The sequence below is a fragment of the Rhinatrema bivittatum genome, chromosome 2 (assembly GCF_901001135.1).
Source record: "Rhinatrema bivittatum chromosome 2, aRhiBiv1.1, whole genome shotgun sequence".
Lineage (NCBI taxonomy): Eukaryota > Metazoa > Chordata > Amphibia > Gymnophiona > Rhinatrematidae > Rhinatrema > Rhinatrema bivittatum.
Genome location: NC_042616.1, coordinates 385,398,428 through 385,426,418, shown reverse-complemented (window position 1 = coordinate 385,426,418; position 27,991 = coordinate 385,398,428). Strand labels below are relative to the sequence as shown.

The 27,991-nt window shown below is 41.6% G+C and overlaps 2 protein-coding genes across 6 annotated transcripts in view; one reads left to right on the top strand and one right to left on the bottom strand.

Annotated features, from left to right (window-relative positions):
- Positions 1–21: 21 nt before the first annotated feature.
- Positions 22–27,881, bottom strand: SRD5A1 (steroid 5 alpha-reductase 1). 5 transcript variants are annotated; one of them, XM_029590004.1, is made up of 6 exons: positions 27,746–27,881; positions 16,671–17,014; positions 13,715–13,881; positions 12,621–12,722; positions 4,060–4,210; positions 22–271 (listed from the first exon to the last, which is right to left on the bottom strand). In XM_029590004.1, the coding sequence occupies exons 2-6, from the start codon at positions 16,958–16,960 to the stop codon at positions 205–207; spliced, it is 777 nt and encodes a 258-aa protein (XP_029445864.1). In that variant the 5' UTR covers positions 16,961–17,014; positions 27,746–27,881; the 3' UTR covers positions 22–204. The 5 variants fall into 5 exon arrangements, with proteins under 5 accessions (XP_029445864.1, XP_029445863.1, XP_029445865.1 ...); XM_029590003.1 differs by lacking the exon at positions 27,746–27,881 and adding an exon at positions 27,552–27,699; XM_029590005.1 differs by lacking the exon at positions 27,746–27,881 and adding an exon at positions 27,561–27,661.
- Positions 27,858–27,991, top strand: part of NSUN2 (NOP2/Sun RNA methyltransferase 2) — a 257,469-nt gene continuing 257,335 nt past the window's right edge. Inside the window, exon 1 of the mRNA XM_029590002.1 lies at positions 27,858–27,988. The gene's annotated coding sequence lies outside the window, so the exon portion shown is untranslated. The remainder of the gene's footprint in view (positions 27,989–27,991) is intronic.

Here is a 27,991-nt window from a genome sequence, read left to right as displayed (position 1 = left end):
TCAAGACGACATATTCCATTCTGCAGCTTTGGTCATTTCCTTTTATCAGATTAAAAGCTTTGTGTTACAAAATGGACAGACATTTTAAAATAGGATTTGGCATAAAATACCATAAAATTCATTGCCAGGCAACATGACTTCAATATTATTTGCTAAAATAGGTTTATCATAGTAATATGCAGTGCCTAAAATTCAACGCACTATTTAATATAGATAGGGAACCAAGATCTTTCTTGTCTTCGGGTAGTTTTCAAATTTTTCATGGTACCACCTTAAAGAAAAGAGATGGCATAGTTTCAGTAAGTATTTCCTAAGTCAGTTTAAATTATACCATACAAATGTATTTTATGAAGGGCATCGAGCATAAATGCACAACAAGGATAAGAAAACCCAAGTCAAAACAGAACATGAAACTGCTACATTAGGTGCTACCTTAGAATTAATGCCATTTCTCCATGGCATGAACAGTATATAAGGTTCCCCATTCCATACAGAAAATACCCATTGTTCATGTGTGAAACTACAGGTATTCAAAAACAAATTGAAGTTTTGGCAGTTATGAGTTAAAAGGTTTAAAACTGCACATTGTGTTTTTGTTTTAAATTTATTCAATTTAATATACCACCTGATGTATCTAATATCCAAGCAATTAAAAAAAAAAATCCTCATCCCACCCACCATTCATAATCCCCCATACAACCTTTAATAAAACCTAACTGTTCTTCTACAAAAACCACCCGTCTGACCATATCACCCCTCATTAACCCTAAATACTATGATTAACCTGTCCCCCACATCATAAGAGCTTATCCCATCCACAGTCTAAAGCCCACTTCCTCTCTCAGCCTATTAACTACCATAAGCTTCCACAGACATGCCCTTCAGTAATTTTCAAAGCTTCAGATAGTTCCCTACCTGCCATATTTCCAATGACAATATCCCATAAAGTATGTCCCATACAGCTAAAAGATATACTGTGTCTGAAAATAGTGGATAATACATTGAAATCATCGGCTTAGTGTGCTGTGGTGATCAAAAAAGCAAACAATGTTAGGAATTAAGAAGGGAATGGCAAATAAAACGATGGATGTCATAATGCCTCTGTATCACTCCATGGTGAGACCACATCTTGAATTCTGTGTGCAATTTTGGTCACTGCATCTCAAAAAGGATATAGTTGCACTGGAGAAAGTGTAGGGAAGGGTGACCAAAATGATAAGGGGCATGAAATGGCTGCCCTATGAGGAAATGCTAAAGAAGTTAGGGCTGTTCAGTTTGTAGAAGAGACAAGTGATGGGGGATATTGTAGAAGTCTACAAAATCATGAAAGGACTTGAACAAATAATGTAAATCGGTTATTTACGCTCTCAGATAATAGGAGGACTAGAGGGCACTCCATGAAGTTAGCAAGAAGGTCATTTAAAACAAATCAAAGAAAATTCTTTTTCATTCAACACATAGTTAAGCTCTGGAATTCCTTGCCAGAGGATGTGGTTACAGCAGTTGGTGACAGCAGACCTAACCCTTCCCTCTTGGGCAGTGGCCCTGGGAGACTTGTCCTCGGAGCAAGAGGACAACACAACACTTGGAGAGCAGGTCCTTGCTACAGGATCACTACCTGATACACCAAAGTTGATGCTCTCTGACCAAGAGATTTTCCTGATCCAAGGCAGCACCATTACAATTATTGTCCTCTGCGCCTTTTCTAGTTCTGCTGGGTCTTTGAGTTGGGGCGATCAAAACTGCACACATTACTTGAAGTGTGGTCGCACCATGGTTCAATACGGAAGCAATATGATATTTTCAATTTTATTTTGCATTCCTTTTTGGATCATTTCTAATATTCTAATTACTTTGCTGCACACTGAGCAGAGAATTTCAATGTATTGTCCTCAAAGACTCCAAGGTCCTTTTCCTGGATAGTGGCTCCTAAAACAGAATCCAGAATCGTGTACTTGTAGATAGGATTATTTTTCCCTATGTGCATCACTTTGCACTTTTGTATATTAAATTTCACCTGCTATTCAGTTGCCCAGTCTTCTAATCTAACAAGGCCCTTGTGCAGTTCTTTGCAATCTGCTGCTCTTTTAACAAATTTGAATAAATTTTGTCATCTACAAATCTGATTACTTCACTCCTCGTTCTCGTTTCCTGATCATTTATTATGTTAAACAGCACAGGTCCCAATATCAATCCCTCTGGTATTCCACAAACTACCTTTCTCCATTTGGAAAGCTGACCATTTAGTCCTACCCTCTGGTTCTAGCCTTTTAAACAAACAGTTACCCATTTGCAATTGAACACTGCCTCTTATCCCATGATTTTTAAAGTTTCCTGAGGAGTCTCTCATGGAGGATTTTATTAAATGCTTTCTGAAAATCCAAATACACTATATGAATCTGCTCACTTAACCCTTGTCTCCAAAGTACATGCCCCTGGAGAGACATCCTCGGTGCGAGAGGATAAAGCATCACCCGGAGGGCAAGTCCTAGCCAAAGGATCACTTCCTGCCACACCAAGGTGATGGTCTCCTGCCACCTGACCTTGCTCTTCCAAAGCAGCACAAGGGCCAGTTGGGACTGCTCTATTATGTCTATGAAGGTCTCCTCTACATATTTCACTGTCTGCCTTAGCTCCTCCAGGTCTGCCCTGCTGACCTCCAGAGACTGGACATTCTGAGAGCCAGGAGCTCTTTGCAGCAGATACCCATAAAAGCTCTCACTAACAGGCAGATAATCAAACATATGGAACATAGTGCAAAAGACTGGATCGTCCCCAACTCACTGCTGGACTTCTGTCTCATCTTAATTTGTTGAATTGCCTCAGTTTTAAAAGCTGATTAAGGAGTATGAATGTCTCTCAGTTCAAGGGTTTTAAATTTATTTGGGGTCTTAAATCTAAAGTATTTAAAACTGATAACTAAGTGACTTGTTAAGTTTGTGAATGACCAGCAGTAAGACTAAAATTAATCAATTCTCTCCTCCACTATCAGTCTAAGAAGTAAAATTGCCACTATCTTGAGAAACTTACTGTGCAAATCAATTTTTAATTAATGCTGAAATGCAAAAAAATAATGAATTATACAATGCAGCAGCGAAGACATCTTTTGTATTCTGTGTGTGTATATAGCTGTGCATATAATTCAAACTTACAAATATTGGCAATATTTTTAGTAAATAGTCCTTTGAGTAAAACTTTGAGGTCCAAACATTTTGCATAACTGCACACTCAGTTGGATATTTAGATTGAAAATGCCAAGCTGTTTCAACTCATGAACCCCCAAATACACCGATGCATGAAGTTTTTATATCCAACCCTTAGCAGCTAGAAACAATTCTTCTCCATGTCAGTGTCTAAGCCTGAAACTGGATTGAGAAAGATGCATAGTATAGGTGTTTGGAGCTCCATTAGCATCTCTTCACGTTTTCTCAACAGAATGCTTCTCATGCTACCATAATGCACAATAACGCAGTACTCAGTATTATAATATGCAACTAGTTAAGCAGCATAGGGTCCAAATTGAAATTTGTATTTACTTTATTAAAATGTAATCGTGAAATACTATGGCCTAAGCTACTTACATGGTAAAATACACATTTTATAAAAAACATGAACACCCAATTTCAACACATTGTTATGGCAAGCCTTATTCAAAATACTTTGCCATTCCCTACTTATGGAAAAATCCTAATTCAGTAAGGCCTTGTGTAAGGTGCTCAGTACATTACAATAACCCAGATCTATTTACTATTATATAGTGCTTGCAATCCTGTAAAAACCCTGTGTAACAGGTCTAAAACTAGGCCTCAAGTGGTATAACCTATGACACATCTCCCTGATTTTGTATTTTATTGTTCAACTTACGTTTTCTTGGTAAAATATTACATTTGACTATCGTATGTGCAAAAAGGCAGAATGACTCTTCAGTGTTAAAATCTTTCCTGCCGAGAGCCACCCAAATACAACTGGCATCAGCCATCAGAAACAAGCTGGTGCACTGTCAAATGGGATGTGATAAAAGTGTAGCAACTAGACAAATACAGAATCTTATACACTTACTGATGATGCTGTTGTGCCCTTGAAATCAAAACAAGAAATGTAAGTATGGCAAAAGCTGCACTTTGAATAGACCAGCCAGCAATAGCAAATCCAGTCCACTCCAAGATCTCACCAAAGAAATTGGCTCCAGATACATATTCAAACAGCCCTCCTGAAAGAAAAAGTGTCAAAATACAACGGTGTGTAAAGGAAGTACATGAAGTTGTTACTTGTCCAGTTTCAGGTCCTGCAGAAGTGACAGTGCTTACGCCCTGATTTTTTAAGATACCCACTAGCTTTTTACAGATGTCTCTTCCCACACATTCCCTGATCCACAGACACAAGAAAAAGACAAATTTAATATATTTGGTTAAAAAAATAGGTTGACAGAGAGAATGTCTGTTGCATGCCCACAAGGTATCAATGTCTTGAGACCATGAGACTTTTCATGCTGTTAAACTTCTCCTGGTATGGGGACATGGCATGGTCTTAATTGCTCAGATTTGTACTATTGGAGCCACTGTAATGTACAAATCTTTAAAAACAGAATGCAAATAGTATCTGCAGAGATTGCTGGTGAATTCAATTAGAGCTCAGAAATTAAATGCTGACTGCAGGAAGCACTTGCTATAATGAAAATCAGGAAGCTTCAAAATAGCAGGAACAGAGAACAACATTTTTCTGATCCCTAGAGAGAGGTGGTTTTATTACAGAATCTCATATGGGGGCATATAAATAGCAATATACAAACAGCCAGCTAGAACAATTGCGAGATGAGAATAGTGGATTACGGCTCAATGTACAAGAACTACAATATTAGGTTTGCTTTGGCCAAAGGTCATATTGGTGGGGACGATTATATAAAAGATTTAAAACTGACCAGTCACTAAAATTAGTTTCCCTTATGTTTGAGAAGTTCTTGAAGAGCATATGTAAAACAATGGTACACCATGATGTTGTGCCCTGACACTAAGAGATACCAATGTCATTTCTGCAGAGTATTTAAGGCGAGACATCAAGTAGGGTGTGTGTGAGTTTTTATTCTGGCTTCTGGTGAAAGAAGACAGAAACAGCTGCTAAAAAGGAACGATATTGCTTCCTATTCTGCAAGGAAGGGTTGGCATGCAGAATTGCTGTCAGTTAAAATAATTCCTAGGCTTCTGGTTTACAATACTACCCCTAGGAGGATCATGGTTACTTGATTCATCTTTGTCCAAGAGTCTAAGTGTAATCTGTTAAAAAGGCAGAAAGAAAACTTCCTAACCTGTAAAAGGATTCTCTTTAAACAGCAGGATAAATTAGCCATAACACGTTGGTGATGTCATCTGATAGTGCCAACATGGAGCCAACTCTCAGTAAAGTCTTTACTTTGCATGTGTGGGAGTTCCTGTTTCGGTCCCCACAACTATGTTTCCACCCTTTGGATTTGACTGCTTTTCTGGATAAGTTGGGGAGGGGTATTTTGTCCTGCAACATCAAATTGTGGATTTTGGACTTGATACAAATAGGCTTTGGGTTCTTAGGTTATTTCTGTGTAAGAGGTTGGAGACGTTTTTAAATATTAAAAGTGAGTTTATCCAGATGTTTCCAAAATGACAGAGATAGGAGAGTATTGCAAATAAGGGCTCAGTTCTGGTTTAACTTTCTATATAAGCATGTTATCAAATTCCAGGGTCTTGGATATATTTTTTATAATCCTACTCAGTTAGCTTTTCCCAAATTCCAAGGTTACAGTTCCTCTGGCTTCTTCACACCTTCCCTAGCACCATACATTGAGATGATTAATTGTATCCAAAAAATTATAATTTGTGGCCTGTCACACTGAAATGCTTAAAAATTCTTTGAATTTGTGACTTGGTTCCCTCTTAATTTGTGGACTGTATTTACATTGCAATTGATAATTTCTTGTAATTTTTCCCCATTTCAATGTTGATTTCCTGCAAGATGTATTTCTTCAATGTTATTTAAAACCTTATTAAAAAATAAACTAGAAGTATGGTGAAGTATGACTTTTTTACAGTCTGGGGTACTGATGCTCAGACATTAAGAAAAAAACAAACACAAGACTGCTTCTACGGTCAAGTCCATAAGCAAAGCATGTCAAGCAACATTGACTGATACATGGGGGTAACCTGTGCAGCAGATACTACCAACGAGAAACTTGCTGGGCAGACTGGATGGACTATCAGTCCTTTTCTGCCGTCATTTCTATGTTTATTATGAAATCCAGAGCCTATTTACTTACTCTACATGCAGAAGTAAAGGTCATAAAAACACCATGTTCCTGGTGAGAAGTTTCAAGTCCACAGAGTCAAGAGATTTGAAAAGAGAATTTATTAATTGAGCTAAGACTACACTGTGGTCTCAAGGCACTGGAGGGTTATAAACTGAAAGCTTGGAATGCCACCATCCTTTCATGAATTTTGATACCAAATGGTGGAGAGAGACTGGAACTCCTTTCATCTGCTAGTGATACACAGCAGCTGAGATTTACCTTAGCTGAAGAGAGAAGGAAGAATAGATACTGAAGAAAGTCGCTTGGGCCACAGAAGGAGGATCCAGTTTGCAGGTCTTAACACCAAATCGAGAATCTCTTCGATATGAAATTGAATGATTTTCTGGTTGAAGGCTTCCTGGCAGAAAATAGCACAACCTCCATCTCCTTGGATGAATGCTCACGTTAAAATAACTGAACATTTTGTCCCTTGAAGAAGAGCCAGAAAGGAGCTTGAAACACGGTCCTGTGTCGGAGTTACAGTCTGCATTCGACAGGACATTGGATTAGAGATAAGCAAAATGATTGACATTTTTCCTTGGCTATTGTTTACACTGTGGAACACATCGCAATATAAAAATAACAAAAAATAGATTTGTGATGGTCACCAGGAATTAAGTTGCACTCTTATAGCACTATTGATCGATGATTATAAAGAAGGCTGAGCCATAAGGGGTTCACTCAAGTTGATGAAGCCTAGTATGATGGTCAATTAACTAGCATTGCATCGGTGACAATATATGTGCTTTATTCGAGGTGAGGAGGAATATTGACAGTTCCCTTTTCTTTATTTCCATTCTCTAGCCTTTAATTTATACCATGCCCCTTTGAATTCTTTGACTGTTTTAATCATCATATACTTACTCCGGAAGGGTATTCCAGGCATCCATCACCCTCTCTGTGAAGAAATATTTCTTGATGGTGGTCCTGAGTGATTCCCTAGAGTTTCATTCCATGACCCCTAGTTCTACTGTTTCTTTTCCAACTGAAAGTGTTCAAAGTTTGGACATCATTAAAACCTTTCAGGTATCCAAAGGTCTGTATCCTATCTCCCCTTACCTCCTTTCTTCCAGGGTATACATATTTAGATCCTTCAACCTCTCCTCATAAGTCTTCCAATACTGACCCCACACTATTTTGGTCACCCTTCTCTGGATTGCCTCCATTCTGTCTCTATAATTTTTGAGATACAGGCAACAGAACTGAACACAGTAGTCCATATGAAGCCTCACCAAGGGCTTTATCACCTCCTTTTTCATACTGGTTATTCCTCTTTCTATGTAGTCCTGCATTCTTCTGGCTTTACCTATTGCCTTTTCACATTGTTCGCCATCTTCAGATCGTCAGACACTTACCCCAAGATCTCTCTCTTGGTCTGTGCACATCAGTCTTTCACGTCCATCACATACAGCTCTTTTGGATTACTGCATCCCAGATGCATGACTCTTTGACCATTCTTCAAGTTTTCTTAAATCACTTTTCGTCCACTCTGTTGCAGATCTTAGTCTAAATGACAGAGCATGCTGTCTACCTGTGTGATGAGAATCAAAAACTGAATTGACAGATGAATGCAATACAGATACCACATTTGCCATGGCTAGGCTGGTACTATGACAATTATCCTTGCCCTGTCCTGAAGTTCTGGACCATCCTTCCAATGAGAAGAATCAGTGAATATGTACTGAGTAGACTAAACATTCCAATCTAGCACAAAATGGTCAGGAGCTAATCTGTATTTGTTCAGATAAACAGAAGAGAACTTTTTAACCTTTCTGTTGTCTTCTTAGGCAACTAGGTCAATCATTGGCTTCCTCAATGACCCCATAATTCGCTCATGATCATCAAGTACTACTCATGCAGATGTTAACATTTCGCTGAGGCAATCGGCTAATGAATTGTGGACCCCCAGAAAGTATGTCATCTGAGATGGGCCTTGTGCTTCCCTGACCACGACCAGATCAAGAGAGCCTACTGGCAGAGGACATACAAGCCCAAACCTCCTTGCTTGTTTAGGTAGAACAAGGACAGTAGCTTGCCTGTCTAGATCAAGATTCTCTTTCTTTGATAGATAGATTGCAATTCTAGGTAGCTGATCTGCAGAAGACTCTCCCCCTAGGGACCACAAACCCTGGGTCCATACTGCAATGATGTGAATGCCCAACTCCTGGGCATCAGACAGTTTTTTGATGTAGTGGGATGCAAGCAACACACCGATCTCTAGTACTTTCAGATTCATCCACCACTGAAGGGTTGTCCTCTTCCCAGGGGGTCACATATCTGGTGGAATAACTGCTGGCATAGCCGATTCCATTGGCTTAAGAGGCCCCAGACATCCTGGGGGAAGCGGACCGAGCATCCTTAGAAAAATAAATGTTTCTAAGAAAAGTACTGTCTGTGGGTTAGAGTGGAATGATTCCTCCTGCTACTGATAATGACTGTAGTGTGGATTGATGCTCCTTGATCACAGCCACTGTCTCCTTTATCTTGTTATAAAAATTGTCACATATACAGGGAACATCCACAAAGGCAGTATTGGACATCCTCCTGAAAGGCACTTGCTTTCAACCATGCAAGTCTTTGAGCTCCAATGGCCACGGCTGAGATCCTAGATGTGGTATCAAAGGCTTTGTACACAGTTTTTCATATACAGGAGATGTTTTTCCACACTCCTTCACTGCACAATGAAAGCCACTTATTTTGGGTCAAACAAAGCCAACAGGAGGCTTTAACTTCTGTACATGTGTGTGGAAATACTTCACTATGTACAACTGATGGGCTGCAATCCAGGCACTTGGCATATTTCCCTGGAAGACCTTCTCAAAAGCATATAATGCTTTTGGATCTTTCTCAGGGGGCATACTGGAGTGATCTTGAGAACACTTAGCCTACTTCAGTGCTGACTACTACCACAGAGTGGTGCAACTACTGGAATACCCTATATCTTGGGGAGGCCTGGATTCTGTATTGCAGATCTAACTTGCGGGCCACAGCGAGGCACAAAGTAGGCAATTGCCACATTCTCATTTGCAGATCTTAGAGAAGCTTGTGCATTGGAATGGCTGTGGAGTCCACTGGAGGTTGGGGAAACTGAAGGAGCCCAAATACATCCATTCTCAGGTCTTTTCCCTGCCTGATGTTGACAACTTACCCAGAAATTCTGATTAGCAAATGCTCTCCGGAGAAATATGCTGAAGCAATTCTGGAAGGGGGTCTGAAAAGAACCCCCTTAATTGTTCTTCTCTCCCCTGATCATGGGGAGATGCTAAGCCAGGAACCTGATGAGGAGGGAGGTGACCTCTACTTGTCTGAAGGGTGACGTGGTGGTGGTGGTAGGGGGGGGGGGAACTAGTTGAAACAAAGTCAAATCCCCTTCTTTACCCTTCCAACTCATGTAGAGAAACTCCCCTTAAAAGGAAAACCTGCTACCTTGTGGTGAGGGCTTGCTCTCAATATCGGAATTTCAAAGGGGGAAACACACTCCTGCAGGGGATTCTGAGTAGCCCCACGATGTGGAAACAGTACCTCCCTCTTCTGTCTGTATGACTTAAGGATGCAAAGAGTTGTCAGCAACTCCCATATATGGGGTTTCTCTGGTTGAGGAACCCTCTGCATTGGAGCAGAGATATCCTCTTCCAAGACCCAGATGATTTCTTCCTCACTAAAGAGCTTCTTGAAGTGCCAATGTAAAACTGGACACTAATTGCCCCTGCTGGGGCTGAGGCCATCTCAGAGATGCTAATTGACTCATACCTTGCTTCTGGGTGGTGCTGACAGATCATCTTTCTGCACTATCTTAGGGACAAGAGTCACAGCTGTAGCAGTTGGAGGACTTGTGGTCCACGTGCAAGCAATGATAACACATTGCATGTATGCTGGTTATGGACATCCGGTGTCCACAGATGCAGACCTTGAACCCGCTCACTGTGGCTTTCTTAGCCTTGGGCTTTTCCATAATTTGATTTTTTTTTTTTAGTTGCAACTGAAAAGTTCTGTTGAGGGGCTGCTGAGGCAGCAACAAAAAGAGAACAAGGCACAGCAAGCCAAAAAACAAGGCCACAAAGAAATGAGAGATTTGGAAATGTCGGTATGGTAGCTCAGAGGAAGACAGAAGGATTCAGGAGTCAGTGTTAGTTTGCAGAACTCGTCCGGTTGTGTTTTAAAGTTCATTAATATTTTTATTTTAGGTATTTTTATTAAATGTGTTTTTGTGTTACTTTTAAGATTGTGAATAGTAGATGCTCCTGACTTTTTGTGGCAGGAGGTGGGGGTGCTCATTTGTTTTAGTTTATTTGGTTACGTTCTGTTATTGTTTCATTTATCTGCTTTATGATTTCAAGGTTGTAATCCACCTACAGTGGTTGATAGTGCAGACCTTTATATTTTTTTAAATAAATACACAACCTGCGTCTGCTTAGTAAAGTCTTTATTGAGCTCGAAAGCAGGGTCCATGTAGGTACTATATACGTCACCTATGTATTAGGGCTAATTCATACCTGCTTACTGATGGAGAACTAAATTTACTGTGATGGTTACTGAGAAAGATTCCATTTTTTGGGATGTTTGGGTAAATTATAGAGTTAGACACTCAAGGAATTAGTTTGTGTAGATTGTGCATGTGCAAAAGATAAGCTATTTATGAAGGAGTGCTGCTCTGTTTATATGCTGTAAAGTCTATGGCTAAGGACTTTATATCATCTCAAGTCTTCTGTTTTTCATGCCTCTAAATAGAATGGCATGCTAGAACCACTACACCATGCCTCTAGTCTGAACACTCAATCCCCAGGGATGTGGGCTCAAGAGAGATGTGTGGGTCCTTGGTTTGCCAGTGAAGAGATCAGTTCCAGAAGGATCTAGTTCAGCTTACCCTTGTCCAGTATGCCATGCACCTTGGGCCTAGTCCATTACAATTGAAAGAACACAGCTATACAGAATTCAGTAAACCAGGAGGGATTTGGAACCCACCCACTAAACATTGGTTACATAAGTTTCTCTGCCTTTATATGACTCTCATTACATTGCAAAGAAATCACAAGGAAGCTGAAGGGGTATGTGGGGGCATAGTAAGGGCAATAAAAATATTTCTTGCTGCAAGAAATACCAAGATGCTTGCAACAGTCTCAGACATATCTCCTAGAAACCTATAGAGAATCAACACAGGCTACCACAAGACAGCTCTGTTGAGTTTGCAAATAAAACTGCCAGAAGCAGCAGTGCTTCAACAAAGTTTTGTTTGTTTTTTTTAATTGCACATGGAGGGGTTTCAGGATTTCTCTGCATTTTCTTTCCAAATCAAAAACGTGGGGAGGGGCAGAAAAGCTTTAATATAACCTACGGAATTTCTCAATTCCTACTCTGCCACAATGTACAGCGCAGTAGAGCATCAAAATATTGCAAAATGTTCTATCACAGTTCAATTACATGGTCAATTTTAAACAGCTTTTACTAGGGTAATAGATCCTTTATACTGCTAAACACAAACCCAGGTCAATAACACTTTATGTGCAAGTCCAAATGATTGGTATAAGCATCACTTTTCCCTAGAAGTGGGACAGGTCCTGCAGCTAATGTAGAGAAGCAATCTCTAGCTCTCCTAGCTCAATGGCAGGTCACCAGTTTGGTGGCTGCAGTACTAGAGATACATTGAGATATATCAACAGGTTTCTAATGAAATGCATGTCTTAAGAGAAAAGACCTCAAAACAAAACAAAAAAAAAAAAAAGAGGAAAAGATGCAGAGTTGAGAAGATTAACAAGGGGTGAAAGAGAGGACACAGCATGTGGGGAAAAAGCAAAGAAAATTTATTTGGAACTGAACAGGAAAAGGTTGTCTGCTATAACTGAGAATTATAATGCATACAGCTGAATACTCTGGTATTAACGGATACAACATTTGTTTTATTGAGGTGTGAAAATTTGACCAGTCAGTGGTAGTAGATGAGATGTGATGAATCATCATTTGTAAACTGAAACAAGTCCTGACAAGAAAACCATGACGTGGATACAGAGCCTTCAAAAGATTAAAATAAATAAATAAATAAATAAATAAATAAATAAATAAAAATAAAAAAACCCTAACCCAATTATACACCTTGGCATTTTCATTAATTATCCACAGAAAACCAGGGTATATTTTTCTTGGAGCCTACTGATGGAACTACAGTTAGACCGAGATCTCATGATGACTTCAAGACACTGTAAAAGTCAGCTACAAAAAGGCAACTGAATTTTATTTAGTTCAAAAGAAACAGACTTAATAGTCACAACTTTCTTCTGAGGCACTGGTTTATTTCAGCACCGTGTATACTTACCCCTAGGTATTTTGTAGCCAGTTTCTCCAGGAGCTCTTAAGTTTCTTAGTAGGTGATCAGAGTGGATGTTAATCAGGATGCCTGCGAGGCAGCCTGAAATACCTAAACAACAAAAAGTTAACTGTACAGCAAATACAGATTAAAATAATCGATGATCTTCAGGGATATTGCAGCCAAAGCAGCAACAAAACAAGAGGCAAGGTTTCATTAGTTTTAGAGGAAGGGATTCTCTGCTGAATGAGTGATAAGATGTGGAGTCATGGCTATATTAAATAACTTCAAAGCAAAGTTGAACAAGTAGGAAGAGATAGAGGGGTATGATAACTGAATTACATTCTAGGGGAGAAAGCAGATCGAGACATTTGTGCTGGTTACCAGATTTGAGTTTAGGAGAGCATTTTTTTCCCTTAATTGTTTAAGATACAGGGGCTTTTCATGCCTTCCCTGGGAATTAAACTACGCAGTACTATGGGTATAAATTTACCTATTGTAAATAAAATATAAGGGTGTTTTTATAATGTTATTTGGAGGTAGAGGAAGCCATCAGTATTTCATGCTTAATTTTAAAGCGTTTTTATTATTTCCTGGTCAGTCCTGATAATGACTTAGGCTTCGTTGTGGGTCTGTTCAGTGAATCTGCAGTATCCTTATGCATCTCGTTTCATTCTTACTGCTTATCAAATAGGAACTCACATTCCCTAAATGCACGAGGAGAGGCAAGGACCCAAAAATAAAAAGTCTGTGAGGTAAAGTACAAAACTCAGGATGTGTTGTCCACACACGATATCAGAAGACAAACTAATCTCGCATCTAACAGCAAACTGTAGCTGTCGCTCCATAAAAACTACATAAAATGAATATGAAACAAATTGGGCAAGTGGGCCTTATGGTTCCTGTGTTTCCTTTTGCACTGCCAAAGGCCATAGATTCAGTTTTCTATTCCTAAAGCAGATATGAAGTCATTTTAGTGACTGCACTAACCAGATATCACTAGAACAGAACTGTAAGCGATATGCTAGATAATCCAAAGACCTCATTTTAATAAAGCAATGTCAGGGGAGAGCTGCTTTACTTCAAATCACTTGTCAACTTACCTATGATGAAACGGGGATCACTTGTCCAGTCTGGGGGGTATTCTGCATAATTCATTATGTACCTGCACTGCAGATATCCATTATAACCACAGAACAGAAATGCTAATGCAAAAGGTATAAAGGGAGTTGGTTTTCCTCCACGAATCAGGAAAGGGAAAATTAACGTCCTACAATAAACATGAAAATAGGCACTTTATTTATTTTTATATACTGACATTTGATCTGAGATATCACATCAGTTTACATTCAGGTACTGTAGGTATTTCCCTAGCCCCAGAGGGCTTACAATCTAAAAGGCCGATACAGTACAGTGCGCTCCGACGGAGTGCACTGTTAACCTGCCCTTGGACGCGCGTCTTCCCTTACCCCTTATTCAGTAAGGGGCGGAAAATGCGCGTCCAACCCGCGGCACCTAATAGCGCCCTCAACATGCAAATGCATGTTGATGGCCCTATTAGGTATGCGCACGGGATACAGTAAGTAAAATGTGCAGCCAAGCCGTACATTTTACTCTAAGAAATTAGCACCTACCCAAAGGTAGGCGCTAGTTTCTGCCGGCAGCTGGAAAGTGCACAGAAAAGCAGTAAAAACTGCTTTTCTGTGCACCCTCCGATTTAATATCATGGCGATATTAAGTCGGAGGTCCCGAAGGGTGTAAAAAGTAAAAAAAAAAAAAAAGGCGGCTGTCGGACCGAAAACCGGACGCTCAATTTTGCAGGTGTCCGGTTTCCGAGCCCGTGGCTGTCAGCTGGTTTGAGAACAGATGCCGGCAAAATTGAGCGTCGGCTGTCGAACCTGCTGACAGCCGCCGCTCCGGGTCAAAAGGAGGCGCTAGTGTCAGAGGAAGTATCATCAGTAAGCGAACACTCGAGACCCAACAGGCACAAAAAGCCCTCCATTCTGCAGAGGCACCTCAGTCCGAGGTCTCTTACGGGCCATCCGAATTGGCTGAGAGGCTGGTCGCTTATTCGCCAATTCCTGACTGGCGAGATAGTCCTCATGCATCAGCAAAACAAATCAGCGGAAAAACCACCGCGAGACACCTGTTCTGCGGTCCTTTCCCGCATTTGCTGGCACTTCTCCATCCCACGCCGATCCCTGAACCACAGGAAAAGTGGAGGAGGGGAATCCCTGCTCTCCACAGCCAAGGCAGGGCTCCTGCCACATGGAGGTAAAATGACCATCGTCTCTGACCCCCCCCTCCCGGGGGTTCCTGCACAGGGCCTAAAGCCCCTGGGGGGGATCTGTGTTGAGGCTCCCTCACCTCCAGAGACAAAGATCAGGACAGGATTTCCCGTGCTCAGCGGGAGTCGGCATGAGGCGTGCGGCATGGCTCGAGGCTAAAAATAAACTAAGTAGCCGAACCGCTGTCCAGGCGCTGAACTGACAGCACAAGCCGCGCGAGCCTGTCCTTCCTGATGCTGAGCCGACTGACCGCGGGAAGGAAAGAAAATTAACTCCACTGGCGCTCCTGAGAGCCCCCACCCCCACCAGCTCCTCCAGGAAGGGCAGAAAAGGGGACAGAAATATGTACTCTCCTGTTTCTGGGGCTCCAGGACACTTCCACAGGCTGGCTTCCAAGGAAGGCCCTCAGGGGGAGTGAGGGAACCAGGACCCCTGGAATCAAGGGTCAAGCCTAACCGGGGATATCCAACCCCCTACTCAACCACAGGGATGGCCCACGAAAGTAGCCTAACACCTCTGGATCCTCTTTTCCTTACTCTAAACTAACTTTACTTTTTTTTTTACTAACAGACTGCAGGTATGCACCACTACCATCTGCTGGAGTCAGAGAAATACTGAGGGACTGCAGGTGGCACTCTCAGTTATGTAGCAGTGCCTCAAAGTTTCTGTTCTCTGCCTCTATCGGCTGGTAGAGATGCATAAACCCCACTTGTCTGGACTGATCTGGGTATGAACAGGAACAGGATTTTATAAGCCCAAGTTCCCTGCAAGAAACTAGGCTAAAAGCTATTCAATTTGAGACCTATTTTGCTGGTTTATGTGACTCAGACTTCACTATCCAAGCATTGTTGAAAGTGTCATTTTAGTGAATGATTCATTATAAAATGCAAGGCATGAACCTGGACACTTATTCAGGCTTGGCTCTATAGTTTGTTTACTTTTTCAATAATTATACCTAGATAAAGCATTACATATTTGCACTGACAATGAGTTCTCACTGTAAGCAGGATCAACAATTATCTGATAAACAGATTGAAATTCAATAAACATATTCCTTAAAATATTTTGCAGGCTGGAATACCTTTTATTAAATCAACATTAAATAAATTTTCAGAAAATGTAATACATGAGCAACGATAGAGGATTCCTTGGAAAAGGTTTGCACCTGATTTGAAGAAGCTGTGAGAAATTCTGTCGGTTCATCAAATCAATCTGACAGAAAATCGAGATGGAATTTGTTTTTGGTGTCAGGGAGGTGAGTCAGGCAGAGGAAATCATTGGACATACTTTGGATTTTCACCAGATCTGCTGGGAAAGAAATCCAAATGGTATTCACCAACAGATATAGCTCCTGTGAAACTTAAACATTTCCTCTAATCTCGAAACAGGCTGAAATATTCAATGGATCTGAGTCTGACTTTCAACACTTCATGCATCTCTGTCCGTGAGACGTTAAGAACATGAAATCTGAAGAAAGGGAACTATGGAGGTCACAGAAACCCAGGCCCAGCTTTCCAAACCTGCCTTCCAGACTCCACAAGCAGTTGGATTTTCATATCTACAATAAATATGCATGACAAATATACAGTGTAGATCAAGTACATGTAAATTTAGCACATCATGAAAACCTGACTGGCTAGGGAGTCACCAACATAGGACTGGGAAGCCCCAATTCAGGCATAACTACAGTTCTTAGGTGTTACTCCAATAATTATTCGAACCTCCTGGGGATGGTGTGCAAGACTTATTTAACCCTATCCATGTGACTCACCTATGCAGATAGTGGCAAAGGAAGACTGCCAGTAGCACACAGTTAGTGGCATGCATGAGGCGTGGGGCAGGCTGACTTGCCAGCAGGTAGAGGGGTAGCACTAATGCTGGCAGCTCCTGTATGAACCAGGCCAGGCGAGCAGGCAGTAGCGGCCCAAAGATGCGAGTTGAGTAGCGGCCGTAAGGAATGTGCACCCAACGCAGTAATAGGAAAGAGAGCAATCCCAAGGCCACCATCAGCCATGAGAGCCACACTAGCAGCTGTGGCTCTCCCTGCAGTGGCAGAAGCATCCTCCAATCCACCTGCACTGAATTTCGGGAAACTGGTCTGCTTCAGGGGCAGCACTACAACAAGAAAAGTAATCATGATCAACAAGGATTCAGTTTACTTTAATGAAAAAAACAGCTTTAGTCACTTCCAAACACCATAAAAGCCTGCATGCTATTCCCCAGGATTGACCACATTGTCTTCCAGGCTAGAGAGACAGCGACCCACCCCTTTCCAGTGGTGCAGAGACTTCTATAAGCAGCAAAGTTAAGGTGTGCATGCTCCACCCACAAACCGATCCAAAGGTGATGCCAAGAGGAAAGTAGAACCTGATTGAGGATATATTCAAGATTCTACTAATGTTGTCAGGGGTACAGTATGATAGTTATCAAACCTGCACGCTTTAGTCAATGAAATTATGATTGTTGAAAATCCAGAACATAAGACTTGCAATACTGGGTCAGACCAAAGGTCCATCAAGCCCAGTATCCTGTTTACAACAGTAGCTAAGCCAGGTCACAAGTATCTGGCAGGATCCCAGTGGGTAGACAGATTCTAAGCTGCTTATCCCAAGAATAAGCAATGAATTTCTGAAACTCTACATTAATAATGGTTAATGGACTTTTCCTCTTGGAACTTGTCCAAACCTTTTTTTAAATGCAGCTACAGTAATAGCTTTCACCTCATCCTCTGGCAACAAATTCCAGAGCTTAACTATGTATCGAGTACAAAAAAATATTTTCTTTTATTAGTTTTAAATGTATTACCTAGTAACTTCATTGTGTGTCCCCTTGTCTTTGTACTTTGTGAAAGAGTAAACAACTAATTAATGTTTACTTGTTCTATTCCACTCATTTTATAGACCTATCCTATCTCCCCTCAGCCATGAATTCTCCAAGCTGAAGAATCCTAACCTCTTTAGCCTTTCTTCATAAGGGGAATTGTTCCATCCCATTTATAATTTTGATCACCCTTCTCTGTACCTTCTCTAATTCTGCTATATCTTTTTTGAGATGTGGTGACCAGAACTGCATACAATACTCAAGATGAGATTGCACCATGGAGCAATACAGAGGCATTATATTCTCCCTTTCCTAATAATCCCTCGCATTCTATTTGCTTTCTTGGCTGCTGCTGCACACTGAGCGGAACATTTTAATGTATTTTCAACAATGACACCTAGATCCTTTTCCTAAGTGGTGACGCCTAATGTGGAACCTTGCATTATAAAGCTATAATTTGGGTCACTCTTCCCTTAGTACATTGGTTCTCAACCTTTCTAATGCCGTGACCCCGAAATACAGTTCCTCATGTTGCGGCGAGGGCGGGGTGAGGGTGGGGCTTTGGTCATATGGGGGCGGGGTTATGGATGGGGTTGGATTTTAGTGCATACTTATTTATTATGACATTTATAAACAGAACTACCATTCCTCATAAAATAAAATTAAGAAACATAAAGCATCAGTTATAATAGTAAAACCATACTAATAAAAGAATATTTTAAAATTACTGATAAATATAATTTCTATTAATTAAAATTATATACATTTTTAGAATTTTCCAAACACCAATAATATTTCAAAACAGCACATATATCAAATAACACACAATAATTAAAACTAATAAGGATTTTAAAAAGCCCCTGCTGTCCATACATGGGAGCTCTTGATTTCCAGTCACCCTGATATTGTCGAGGATTAGGAGGTTATCCTCTCTCTCTCACACACTCACATGTCCATTCTCTCTCACACATACACTGTCACATACTTACACATTCATGCTCTTATACCCACCATAACCTCTCACTCTCACAGACACTGACACACTCTCAGGGTGTAAGACACTCTCTCCCCCCCCCCCCCACTCACACACACACACTCTTACTCCCCTGGATTTTCTCATACACACTCATGCTCTCACTCTTACTGGCTCCCTCACAACCTCAGAGCCTCTCAGATAAAACTCTATGCAGCAGAAATAATGCTGAATGTTGAGAATTGTGTTATGCAGACTAATCTGGAAAATGCACTAATTTCTACATGAGTCATAATGAATCAGTCCTCAGCTGCAGGCATCAATTGATTATCCTGGCTCCCTTTATGTTTGCCAAATACAGTTCATGTGTAACAGCAATCCTAATTCTCCACCAGATCAAGCTGATTTCACATCCCACTTCATACTTTGTCACCTCCAGCTGAGTCAAACAATTAATCTAATTACTGCCACTGCTGCCACGTGGCTATTGGGGAGGTACTGATTGCTGCTATTGGCACTGAAGCCCATTCTGCTGCCTCCTCTGTGCAGGCCCCGTGGGTTTCCACTTCCTCCATGTTGATCTCGTACATTGTGAGATCCGCCATAGAGAAAGTGCTACTCTTGCACATTCCCAAAGATTACATGTGCCAATCAGTAAAAAGTAATTTATTTTTTTTTACATCTGCTTCCCTTTCTAATTTTTTGCCATTTCCTTTTATATTGCCTTTTTTTCTATTTCTTTTCTCTCCACCTGTCTTCTTCCCTCAAACACACAGTCAGGTTCTCATTCTCACATGCATTTCTCTCTCACACACACATACACAGGCTCTCACTGGCACAGGCTGTCTGAGTCTCACACACAGGCTCTCTCACACCCCCACATGCTGCCTTGCTCAAGCACAGGCTCTCACTCTTACATGCTGTCTCTTTCACACACACACAGAGGCTCTCACATGCTGTCTCTGCAAACACACACAGTCTCTCAACTCATCTCATACTCGCACACACCTCTCTCTCACCTCTGGGCCTCTTCTTTACGGGTTGCCACAGGATGGGCTCTGCAGTGGCCCTAGTCTTCCTGGCCCCGCTGCTCCTCTTCTGCACGCGGCTGAAGCGCCTCTTCTACCCACGCGGCTGACACGCCTCCTCCTTCCTCCCCGTGCGGCTCCGGCAACATTTGTCTTCCGGGGCAGGGCGGGCAGGAAGGAAGTAGGAGGAGCACCTGCAGTGGCTGATACACCTCTTCCTGCCTGCGCGGCTCCAGCAACATACGTCACTGCGACGCGCTAGCTTTTTGGGCCATGTCTCTTCCCTTTTGGGGTTGGAGGAGGCAGGTCGCCAGCTTCGCCCCGCCTCCCCGCAGCAGCCGCGGCGCCGCGGACCGGCAAAAAAACCCAACGGCCCGGTACTGGTCCGCGGACCGGTGGTTGGGGACCTGCTTTAGGCGACCCCTGCGTTTTGGTCGTTCGACCCCCGCCAGGGTCGCGACCCACAGGTTGAGAACCGCTGCCTTAGTACATCACTCTGCACTTGTCCACATTCAATTTCATTTGCCATTTGCATTCTCAGTCTCCCAGTTTTGCAATGTCCCACAATCCTCTGCTGATTTAACAACTTTGAATAATTTTGTGTCATTGGCAAATTTGATCACCTCACTTGTTCCCATTTCCACATCATTTATAAATATATTTCAAAGCAGTGGTCCCAGAACAGATCCCTGAGACACACTACTATTTACCTTTTTCCACTGAGAAAATTTACCATTTAGCCCTACTCTCTGTTTTCTGTCTTTTAACCAATTCACAATAGGACACTGCCCCCTATCCCATGACTTTTTAATTTCATAAGAAGTCTCTCAAGATGGATTTTGTCAAATGCTTTCTGGAAATTCAGATACATTATATCAACTGGCTCACCTTTATCCACGTTTATGTACGCCTTCAAAAAAATATAGCAAATTGGTGAGGAAAGACCTCCCTTGGCTAAATCTATGTTGGCTTTGCCCATTAAACTATGCTTATCTATATGTTCAGCAATTTTGTTTTTTTATGATAGTTTCTACCATTTTGCCTGATACAGACATCAGACTCACTGGTCTGTAATTTCATGGATCACCCCTTGATCCTTTTAAAAATTGCCATTGCTTTGACAATCCTCCAGTATTTAGGTACTATAGATGATGATATTGATATTTATTTAAGCATTTTATATACCGTCATTCCAAAAGAAGATCACAACGGTTTACAAAAGCGACATTCATATTATAATAATTTACAAATTTCCAATAACAGGTCCACAATTCCATTTTTCAGTTCTTTCAGCACTCTGGGATGAATACCATCTGGTCCAGGTGATTTGCTACTCTTTAGTTTGTCAATTTGCACTAGGCCATGGGATCTGATCCCCAAATAATTGGTAACTACCTTTCTTATCCAAACCAGTTGAGAAAAGTAATCTACTTCCAACTCCTCACCGAGAGAACTCTCTTGCACCCTCCCCAATCAGACTTCAGGAAAGGCCACGGCACTGAATCTGTCCTACTGCACATCACCAATTATATTCACTTAAATACAGATCAAGGGGAGTAACTCTATCCTAATCCTACTAGATCTTTCTGCAGCTTTTGATACAATTGATCACAGTCTCTTGATTCAGCGCCCAAAGAACATTGGCATCAAAGGTATTGTTAGATGGCTTGGATCTTTTCTATCCAATAGAACGCAGTCTGTCATGTGAGCTAACGAATAAGTCACTCCTAAAAACCTCATTTGTGGAGTACCTCATCCGCATTTTCATCTGTCCTATCTGTGACCTGATTTGGTCTTTCAACATCAAATGTCACTTGTTTTCAGATGACATTCAACTGTGTGTTAAACTTGGAGCAGACCAAGCCTCTCTAGTCTCCTTATTCAATAACTGTCTGTTGCGATCGCTGCCGGCATTGCACCGAATGACTACATCATAAAAGGTGTAGTTATTCAGCACGAAATAGGGAGCGATACGGAAGCTTACCATTGCGCCATCTTCGCGGCGTCCGCCCCAGTGCCGCCCCGACTCCTCCTCTTCCTGTCTTGTTGCCGCCCACATTTAGTGATCGCATGCGAAAAGGGACTTTTCACGCACGATCGCTTTAATAAATGACCCCCTGAGATACTAAGGTCACCCCCTGCAGTCCATACCCTCCCCATCCGGTACCTCCCTCCAGTCCAAAGATTCTGTACGAAGACTAGAGGTTCAACTTGATCCTTTAGAGAAGGCTCTATAAAAACATGGCTCTTTATCGAAGCCTTTTTACAAGGAGAGCGAGAAAGAGAAAAACGCTGAAAGCTGTACACACAAAACCTTTATACAGCACTAGCACAGTATATGTATGTACGTCATGGTTTGTTTACTACACCCTTAACTGAAATGTATAAATAAGTATTTTATTGTAATCACAGGACAGATTAAACAACACTGAACATATAGACTTTATTATGAAACTATGTTACCGAACTTATAAGGCACCACCCTAATATTAGGAACAGAAACATGTACAATTTACTATATGTGCCTCTATGTAAACCGTTGTGATGGTAATATACTGAATGACGGTATAGAAAAGATTTTAAATAAATAAATAAATAAATAAATAATGCCATGATGGAATCCCATGCTACTAAGGTAGTGAGATCTCCTTTATGTACTTCTGCCAGATTCAGCAATTACTCAACCAGCTTGATCAGCACAAGCTTACATTGGTTATCCATACATTAATCACCAGTCTATTAGATTACTGTAACTCTGTTTAAATGCTATTTTCCTGTCCTGCTTGAAAGAACTACAACTCATACAACATGCAACAGTCAAAATCCTGAAGGTGAATTTTAAAAGCGAGGTGTGTGCCAAAACACAGAGATACGTGCATGAGTTGGGCTGGTGCGTGCTGAACGGATTTTAAAAGCCCCCTGGATATGTGTACTGGTATGCATCTTCTTAAAATTGTGCGTACAGTCAGGTTAATTTATAACATGCATATGTAATAAAATGGTTACAGGTTGACAAAACACATGCCGGTTTAAAAGTTACCATCTTGGTACGGGCCAAATCAACAGACCACATAACACCCATCCTTTACAGACTGTACTGGCTATAGACTGAAACCAAAATTATATTCAAAACCCTCTGCTTTATCTACAAATATGTGGCACCGGAAAATTTTTCCCAGTTCTGTGCTTTCTACACCCCTGCCAGACAGCTCTGATCCTCACAAAAAGGTCCTTCGTTCCTACCCACCCCCGATTTCCAACAAACCCCACTGCATAAGACTGAAGGCCTTCAGCTGCTATGCTCTAGCGCTTAGAGACAAGCTACCTCACTTTCCTGAATAAAAGTAAAGACATGGTTAATTTAATTGTAATCCACTTTGAAGCCATCCGTTGCTAAAAAGCAGAATATTAAATGTTTGTAAATAAATATATTTTCTGCCAACCTAGTTATTTGCTAAAGCACCCCTATTCAGTTGTCATCTAGGTAGCCAGAACTTATTTTTTGGCAGGGCCCAAGAAAAACAGGTGCAAATTAGATTTACAGGTCTCTGAGCAGAGCTTGCATTGTTTGCAAGTCTCAGCCACCATCAATCCTTCAGTCGGTCTTCAGCAGTCTCTCCCTCAGTGCCTCCTCTGTTTCCAGTAGTCTCTCTGTCAAGTTTCAAATCCTCCCATAGCCTCAGCTTTCTCTTTCGCTCATAACCTCCTTGCCAGCATTCGCTCCTTCAATCCCTTCCGGTACCCTATCCTATCCTCAGTGGCCTCTTTCATCCCTAAGCCTGTTCTCAACTGTATGTGTATGTTTCTCAAACAACCCCTCCTCTCCCATTGAGATTCACAAAATTTCATTGGCAAGAAAACTGGTGCATGAGTTGCCAAAGGAACACACAAAGTGATTAAAAGTAGCTATGGGCGCGCCTGGGCGGGCCATGGCCCACCCAATTGGGAGTCAAGCAGGGATGGATTAATGAGGTGCTGAGTTGAACAGTGTCATGCAGGCAGGGCCTCAACTTTTTTTTTTCCCAGCCGCAAGTTTTAAGTTCTCTATTGTGCTGCACTATAGGTGTTTTCACCCCCCCCCCCCTGCCAGCGATCGGAATCTCTGCGTGGTAGCGCTGGGTTGTGATGTACCAGCAGGGACTACCACCCCTCCAGCCAACGATTAGAGACCCTGCGTGGCGCCAGATTGTGACATGGTGGTAGGGTTCCCACCCCCAACCAGCAATTAGAGGCCCCCAGCGTGACAGCACTCGATGCAGCTGGGAGCCTGCCAGCGGACTTCTTACACCTCACCAGCAGGAAGGAAGACCAGCTTGGGGAAGCGGTGAGTCACATGGTGTTGTAACTGAGAGGGAAGGATGGAGAGAGGGTGGTGAGTGATAGAGGGAAGGGGAGGGAGTGAGAGTGAGGAAGTGAGTGACAGAGAGAAGGGAGGTGAGAGTGAAGGAAGGAGGTTTGAGTGACCTGAGGAAGGGTGTGAGAGACAGAGAGGGAAGGGGTGAGAGTGAGGTAAGAGGGTATGAGCGACGGTGGTTGGGAGGGAAGGGATGTGATAGTGGGGGAATGGGGTTGAGTACTGAGAGGGAAGAGGAGGGAGGGAGTGACTGAGAGGGAAGAGGAGTGAGTGACTGGGAGTGAGTGATTGAGAGGGAAGGAGAAAGGGGAGGGAGGGAGGCAGAGGGGACCGGGATGACAGCGAGGGAAGGGGGTTTGAGTGACGGGATGGGAGAGGGGAGACTGTGAGTGGGAAGGAAGGGAGGTGAGTGGGGGAAGGAGGTTGAGTGACTGAAGGGGACAGGGATGAGTGACAGAGGTGAGCGAGTGGGAGGAGAAGGGGGAGTGAGAGAGAAGTGAGTGTAGAAGCATGACATTTTCACATCAGATATATTTAAATTTGATACTGTGTATTTAAGTTTGCCGTCTCCTTTATGCCTGATGCTCTCCTTTCCCGTACATCTTCCTCATGCACTTCCCAGTTATTCATGACCCTGTTTTTTGTAACTACTCTTTTCCTATTTTGCTCACCCCTGTTACATGTAAACCGGCATGATATCTCTGAAGATGGTCGGTCAAGAAAAACAGTAAATAAATAAATTAATATACTGTGTTATAGATCTATAAAGAGAGCAGAAAAAGAGTGTGTGTGCCGTCCACTAATCCATGACAATCTCAGGCTTACTGGAAATCATAAGTTCTCTGGTATGAAGTGAGGGAAATTTTTTATCCTAATTTTAATTATTGGGTGTTATTTGTTATGTCTTCTGTTCTGAAACATTTAATTGATTTTTGGGAAATGTTTAAAGTTATGTTTTTATTTTAATGTTTTATTTATTTATTAGGCATTCTATTCATTTGTTTTGATATTTTATTAGTATGATTTACTATTATGGTTAACATATTTCTTAATTTTATTTCATGAGAAATGATGTTTCCGTTTTTGTATTATTGCACTGAGTATGAGTCTGGCTGAAAGTGGAGGGGACTGGAAAGGAAGACTTGGGGACTGGTAGAGGAGAGGGAGCTGGGGATCAAGACTGCTGGGGAAAGTGAGACTACTAATGCTTCTGTTTCTCTGAGAGAGGAAGTAGGAATAATTTGATTTTCTGTGTGTCATTTTGGGAAATGTGCATCTCAATATTTCTATTTTTTACAGTAGAGGGGGAATGCAACAGTTTTGCTGATGTTATACAGCAGGAAGAGTCTGGCTTTTTGTGTTTCTAGTTCAGCATGTCTCCATGTTTCTCTTTTTAATTTGTAGTCAATTATTTTGTATTTGGTGAGGGTAGGTTTATGTTTTATATGTGGGATCAAGGTGTTTTGCTAGCGTGTAGTTTATATCAGGATCTGTAGCCGTTCAGCTTGCTCTTTTTTTTTTTAACCTATAACTTCTAGTACAAAGGTGTATTATGTTGTACAGCAGTGAGCATGAGAGAGAGCATGTGTGTGTGAATGAGCATGTATGTAAGCCTGAGAAAGTGCCCATGTATGGAGAGCATGCCTAGTTTTAATTTTTGGTGTGTGGTTTTAAAATATTATATTGGTGTTTGTGAAAATTTTAAAAATTTGCATGAATTTTAAATTATTGGATGCTCTATTTGTCAGCCATTTGAAATATGTATTCTTTTTATTAGTATTATAATTTAAAGACAGAAGTAATGCTATTCTGTTTGGAGTTGAAGGATATATGCTAAATTATAATAATTCTTTTGTCATAACACCAGGTGGAGTTTTAGAATACTTTGCAGGATATCATGATGTGTGTTGAGATGTCTGATCAACACACATCATGATATCCTTGAGAACTGTGGGTGGGAAGGAAGGGAGGTGAGTGGGGGAAGGAGAGCTGTATCGGGACCCTTACTTTTCAATATATTTATAAATGATCTGGAAAGACCTTGTGAGACTGGAAAATTGGGCATCAAAATGGCAGATGAAATTTAATGTGGACAAGTGCAAGGTGATGCATATAGGGAAAAATAACCCATGCTATAGTTACACAATGTTAGGTTCCATATTAGGTGCTACCACCCAAGAAAGAGATCTAGGCGTCATAGTGGATAATACGTTGAAATCGTCAGTTCAGTGTGCTGCGGCAGTCAAAAAAGCAAACAGAATGTTTGGAATTATTAGGAAGGGAATGGTGAAGAAAACGGAAAATGTCATAATGCCTCTGTATCGCTCCATGGTGAGACCGCACCTTGAATTCCGTGTACAATTCTGGTCGCCGCATCTCAAAAAAGATATAATTGTGATGGAGAAGTACAGAGAAGGGCAACCAAAACGATAAAGGGAATGGAACAGCTCCCCTATGAGGAAAGACTAAAGAGGTTAGGACTTTTCAGCTTGGAGAAGAGGCGGCTGAGGGGGATATGATAGAGGTGTTTAAAATCACGAGAGGTCTAGAACGGTTAGATGCGAATCGGTTTTTCACTCTTTCGGATAATAGAAAGACTAGGGGGCACTCCATGAAGTTAGCATGTGGCACATTTAAAACTAATCTGAGAAAGTTCTTTTTCACTCAACGCACAATTAAACTCTGGAATTTGTTGCCAGATGATGTGGTTAGTGCAGTTAGTATAGCTGTGTTTAAAAAAGGATTGGAAAAGTTCCTGGAGGAGAAGTCCATTACCTGCTATTAATTAAGTTAACTTAGATAACCACCACTAGTACTAGCAAGGGCAGCATGGAATAGACTTAGTTTTTGGGTACTTGCCAGGTTTTATGGCCTGGATTGGCCACTGTTGGAAACAGGATGCTGGGCTTGATGGACCCTTGGTCTGACCCATTATGGCATGTTCTTATGTTCTTAACCTTTAAATATAACTGAATTGTTTCCATAAGTGTGTATATGGTTTAGTTTTGGTAAGTGCTTGAAATAATTGAGTTAAAATATTTTGAAGTGTCACTCATGATGCATGCCAGATCCTGCAGGCTATTTAGACATCCATTGTCAGGTACATGCTTAGGGCCTGATTTTAAAAAGCATTTATTCGAATAAAACAGGGTTGCCCTTTACTCCAGTAAGTGGGCTTTGAAAATTACTACAATATATGCCATTGAATTGTCCATAGGATTTGCTTGACTATGTGCATTTTACGCAAGTAAATGGCTTTTGAAAATTGCGTGTAACTCCTTTGCAAATTACCCTCTAAGGCATTATTTATTGATGAGTACAATTGGTAGGGTTCAGACTTGTACGATTACTTCCCACCCCAGTTAACCTTCGGCCCCTCCAAAAACCGGTCCTGGCTATGCCACTAGTTAAAATAAAAGGAACAAAACGAAAAGAGTTAAGTCACCATTCGTGTCGCCTTTATTAAAACTAACTCACTGAACATACTGCCTCCTCTTGCCTTCAGCTCTGCGCTGACACGCTCACCACTTCTTCCCCGTTCTTTCCCACTAGGGCGGTCAGAACGTTCACGCCACCATCCGCACCTCCCATTGGCCCGTGACGCAAAAACTCGCAATACGTCCCAGCCACTCCCACAGCTTGAGCCAATAGCAGGGGGACGGGCTGCTTACCTCACTTCCTGCCATCCGTCAAGAAAGTGCACTACAAATCCCTTCAGACCTTGTCCTCTTTGGCCAGTCTCGGAGGTCGGCCTTCTATTGGCGGATAGGTGGGAAAGTGGGCGTGGTAGCCAGCGTGTTCTTTTCGCCTCTCTCTGGCAGACTACTGCCTCGTTCTGAAGAAGCCTCACCTACAGGTTGCATATTAATTGGTTACAAAAGGCAGGAAGAGGCGGAACCAACATCGACAGCGAGGTT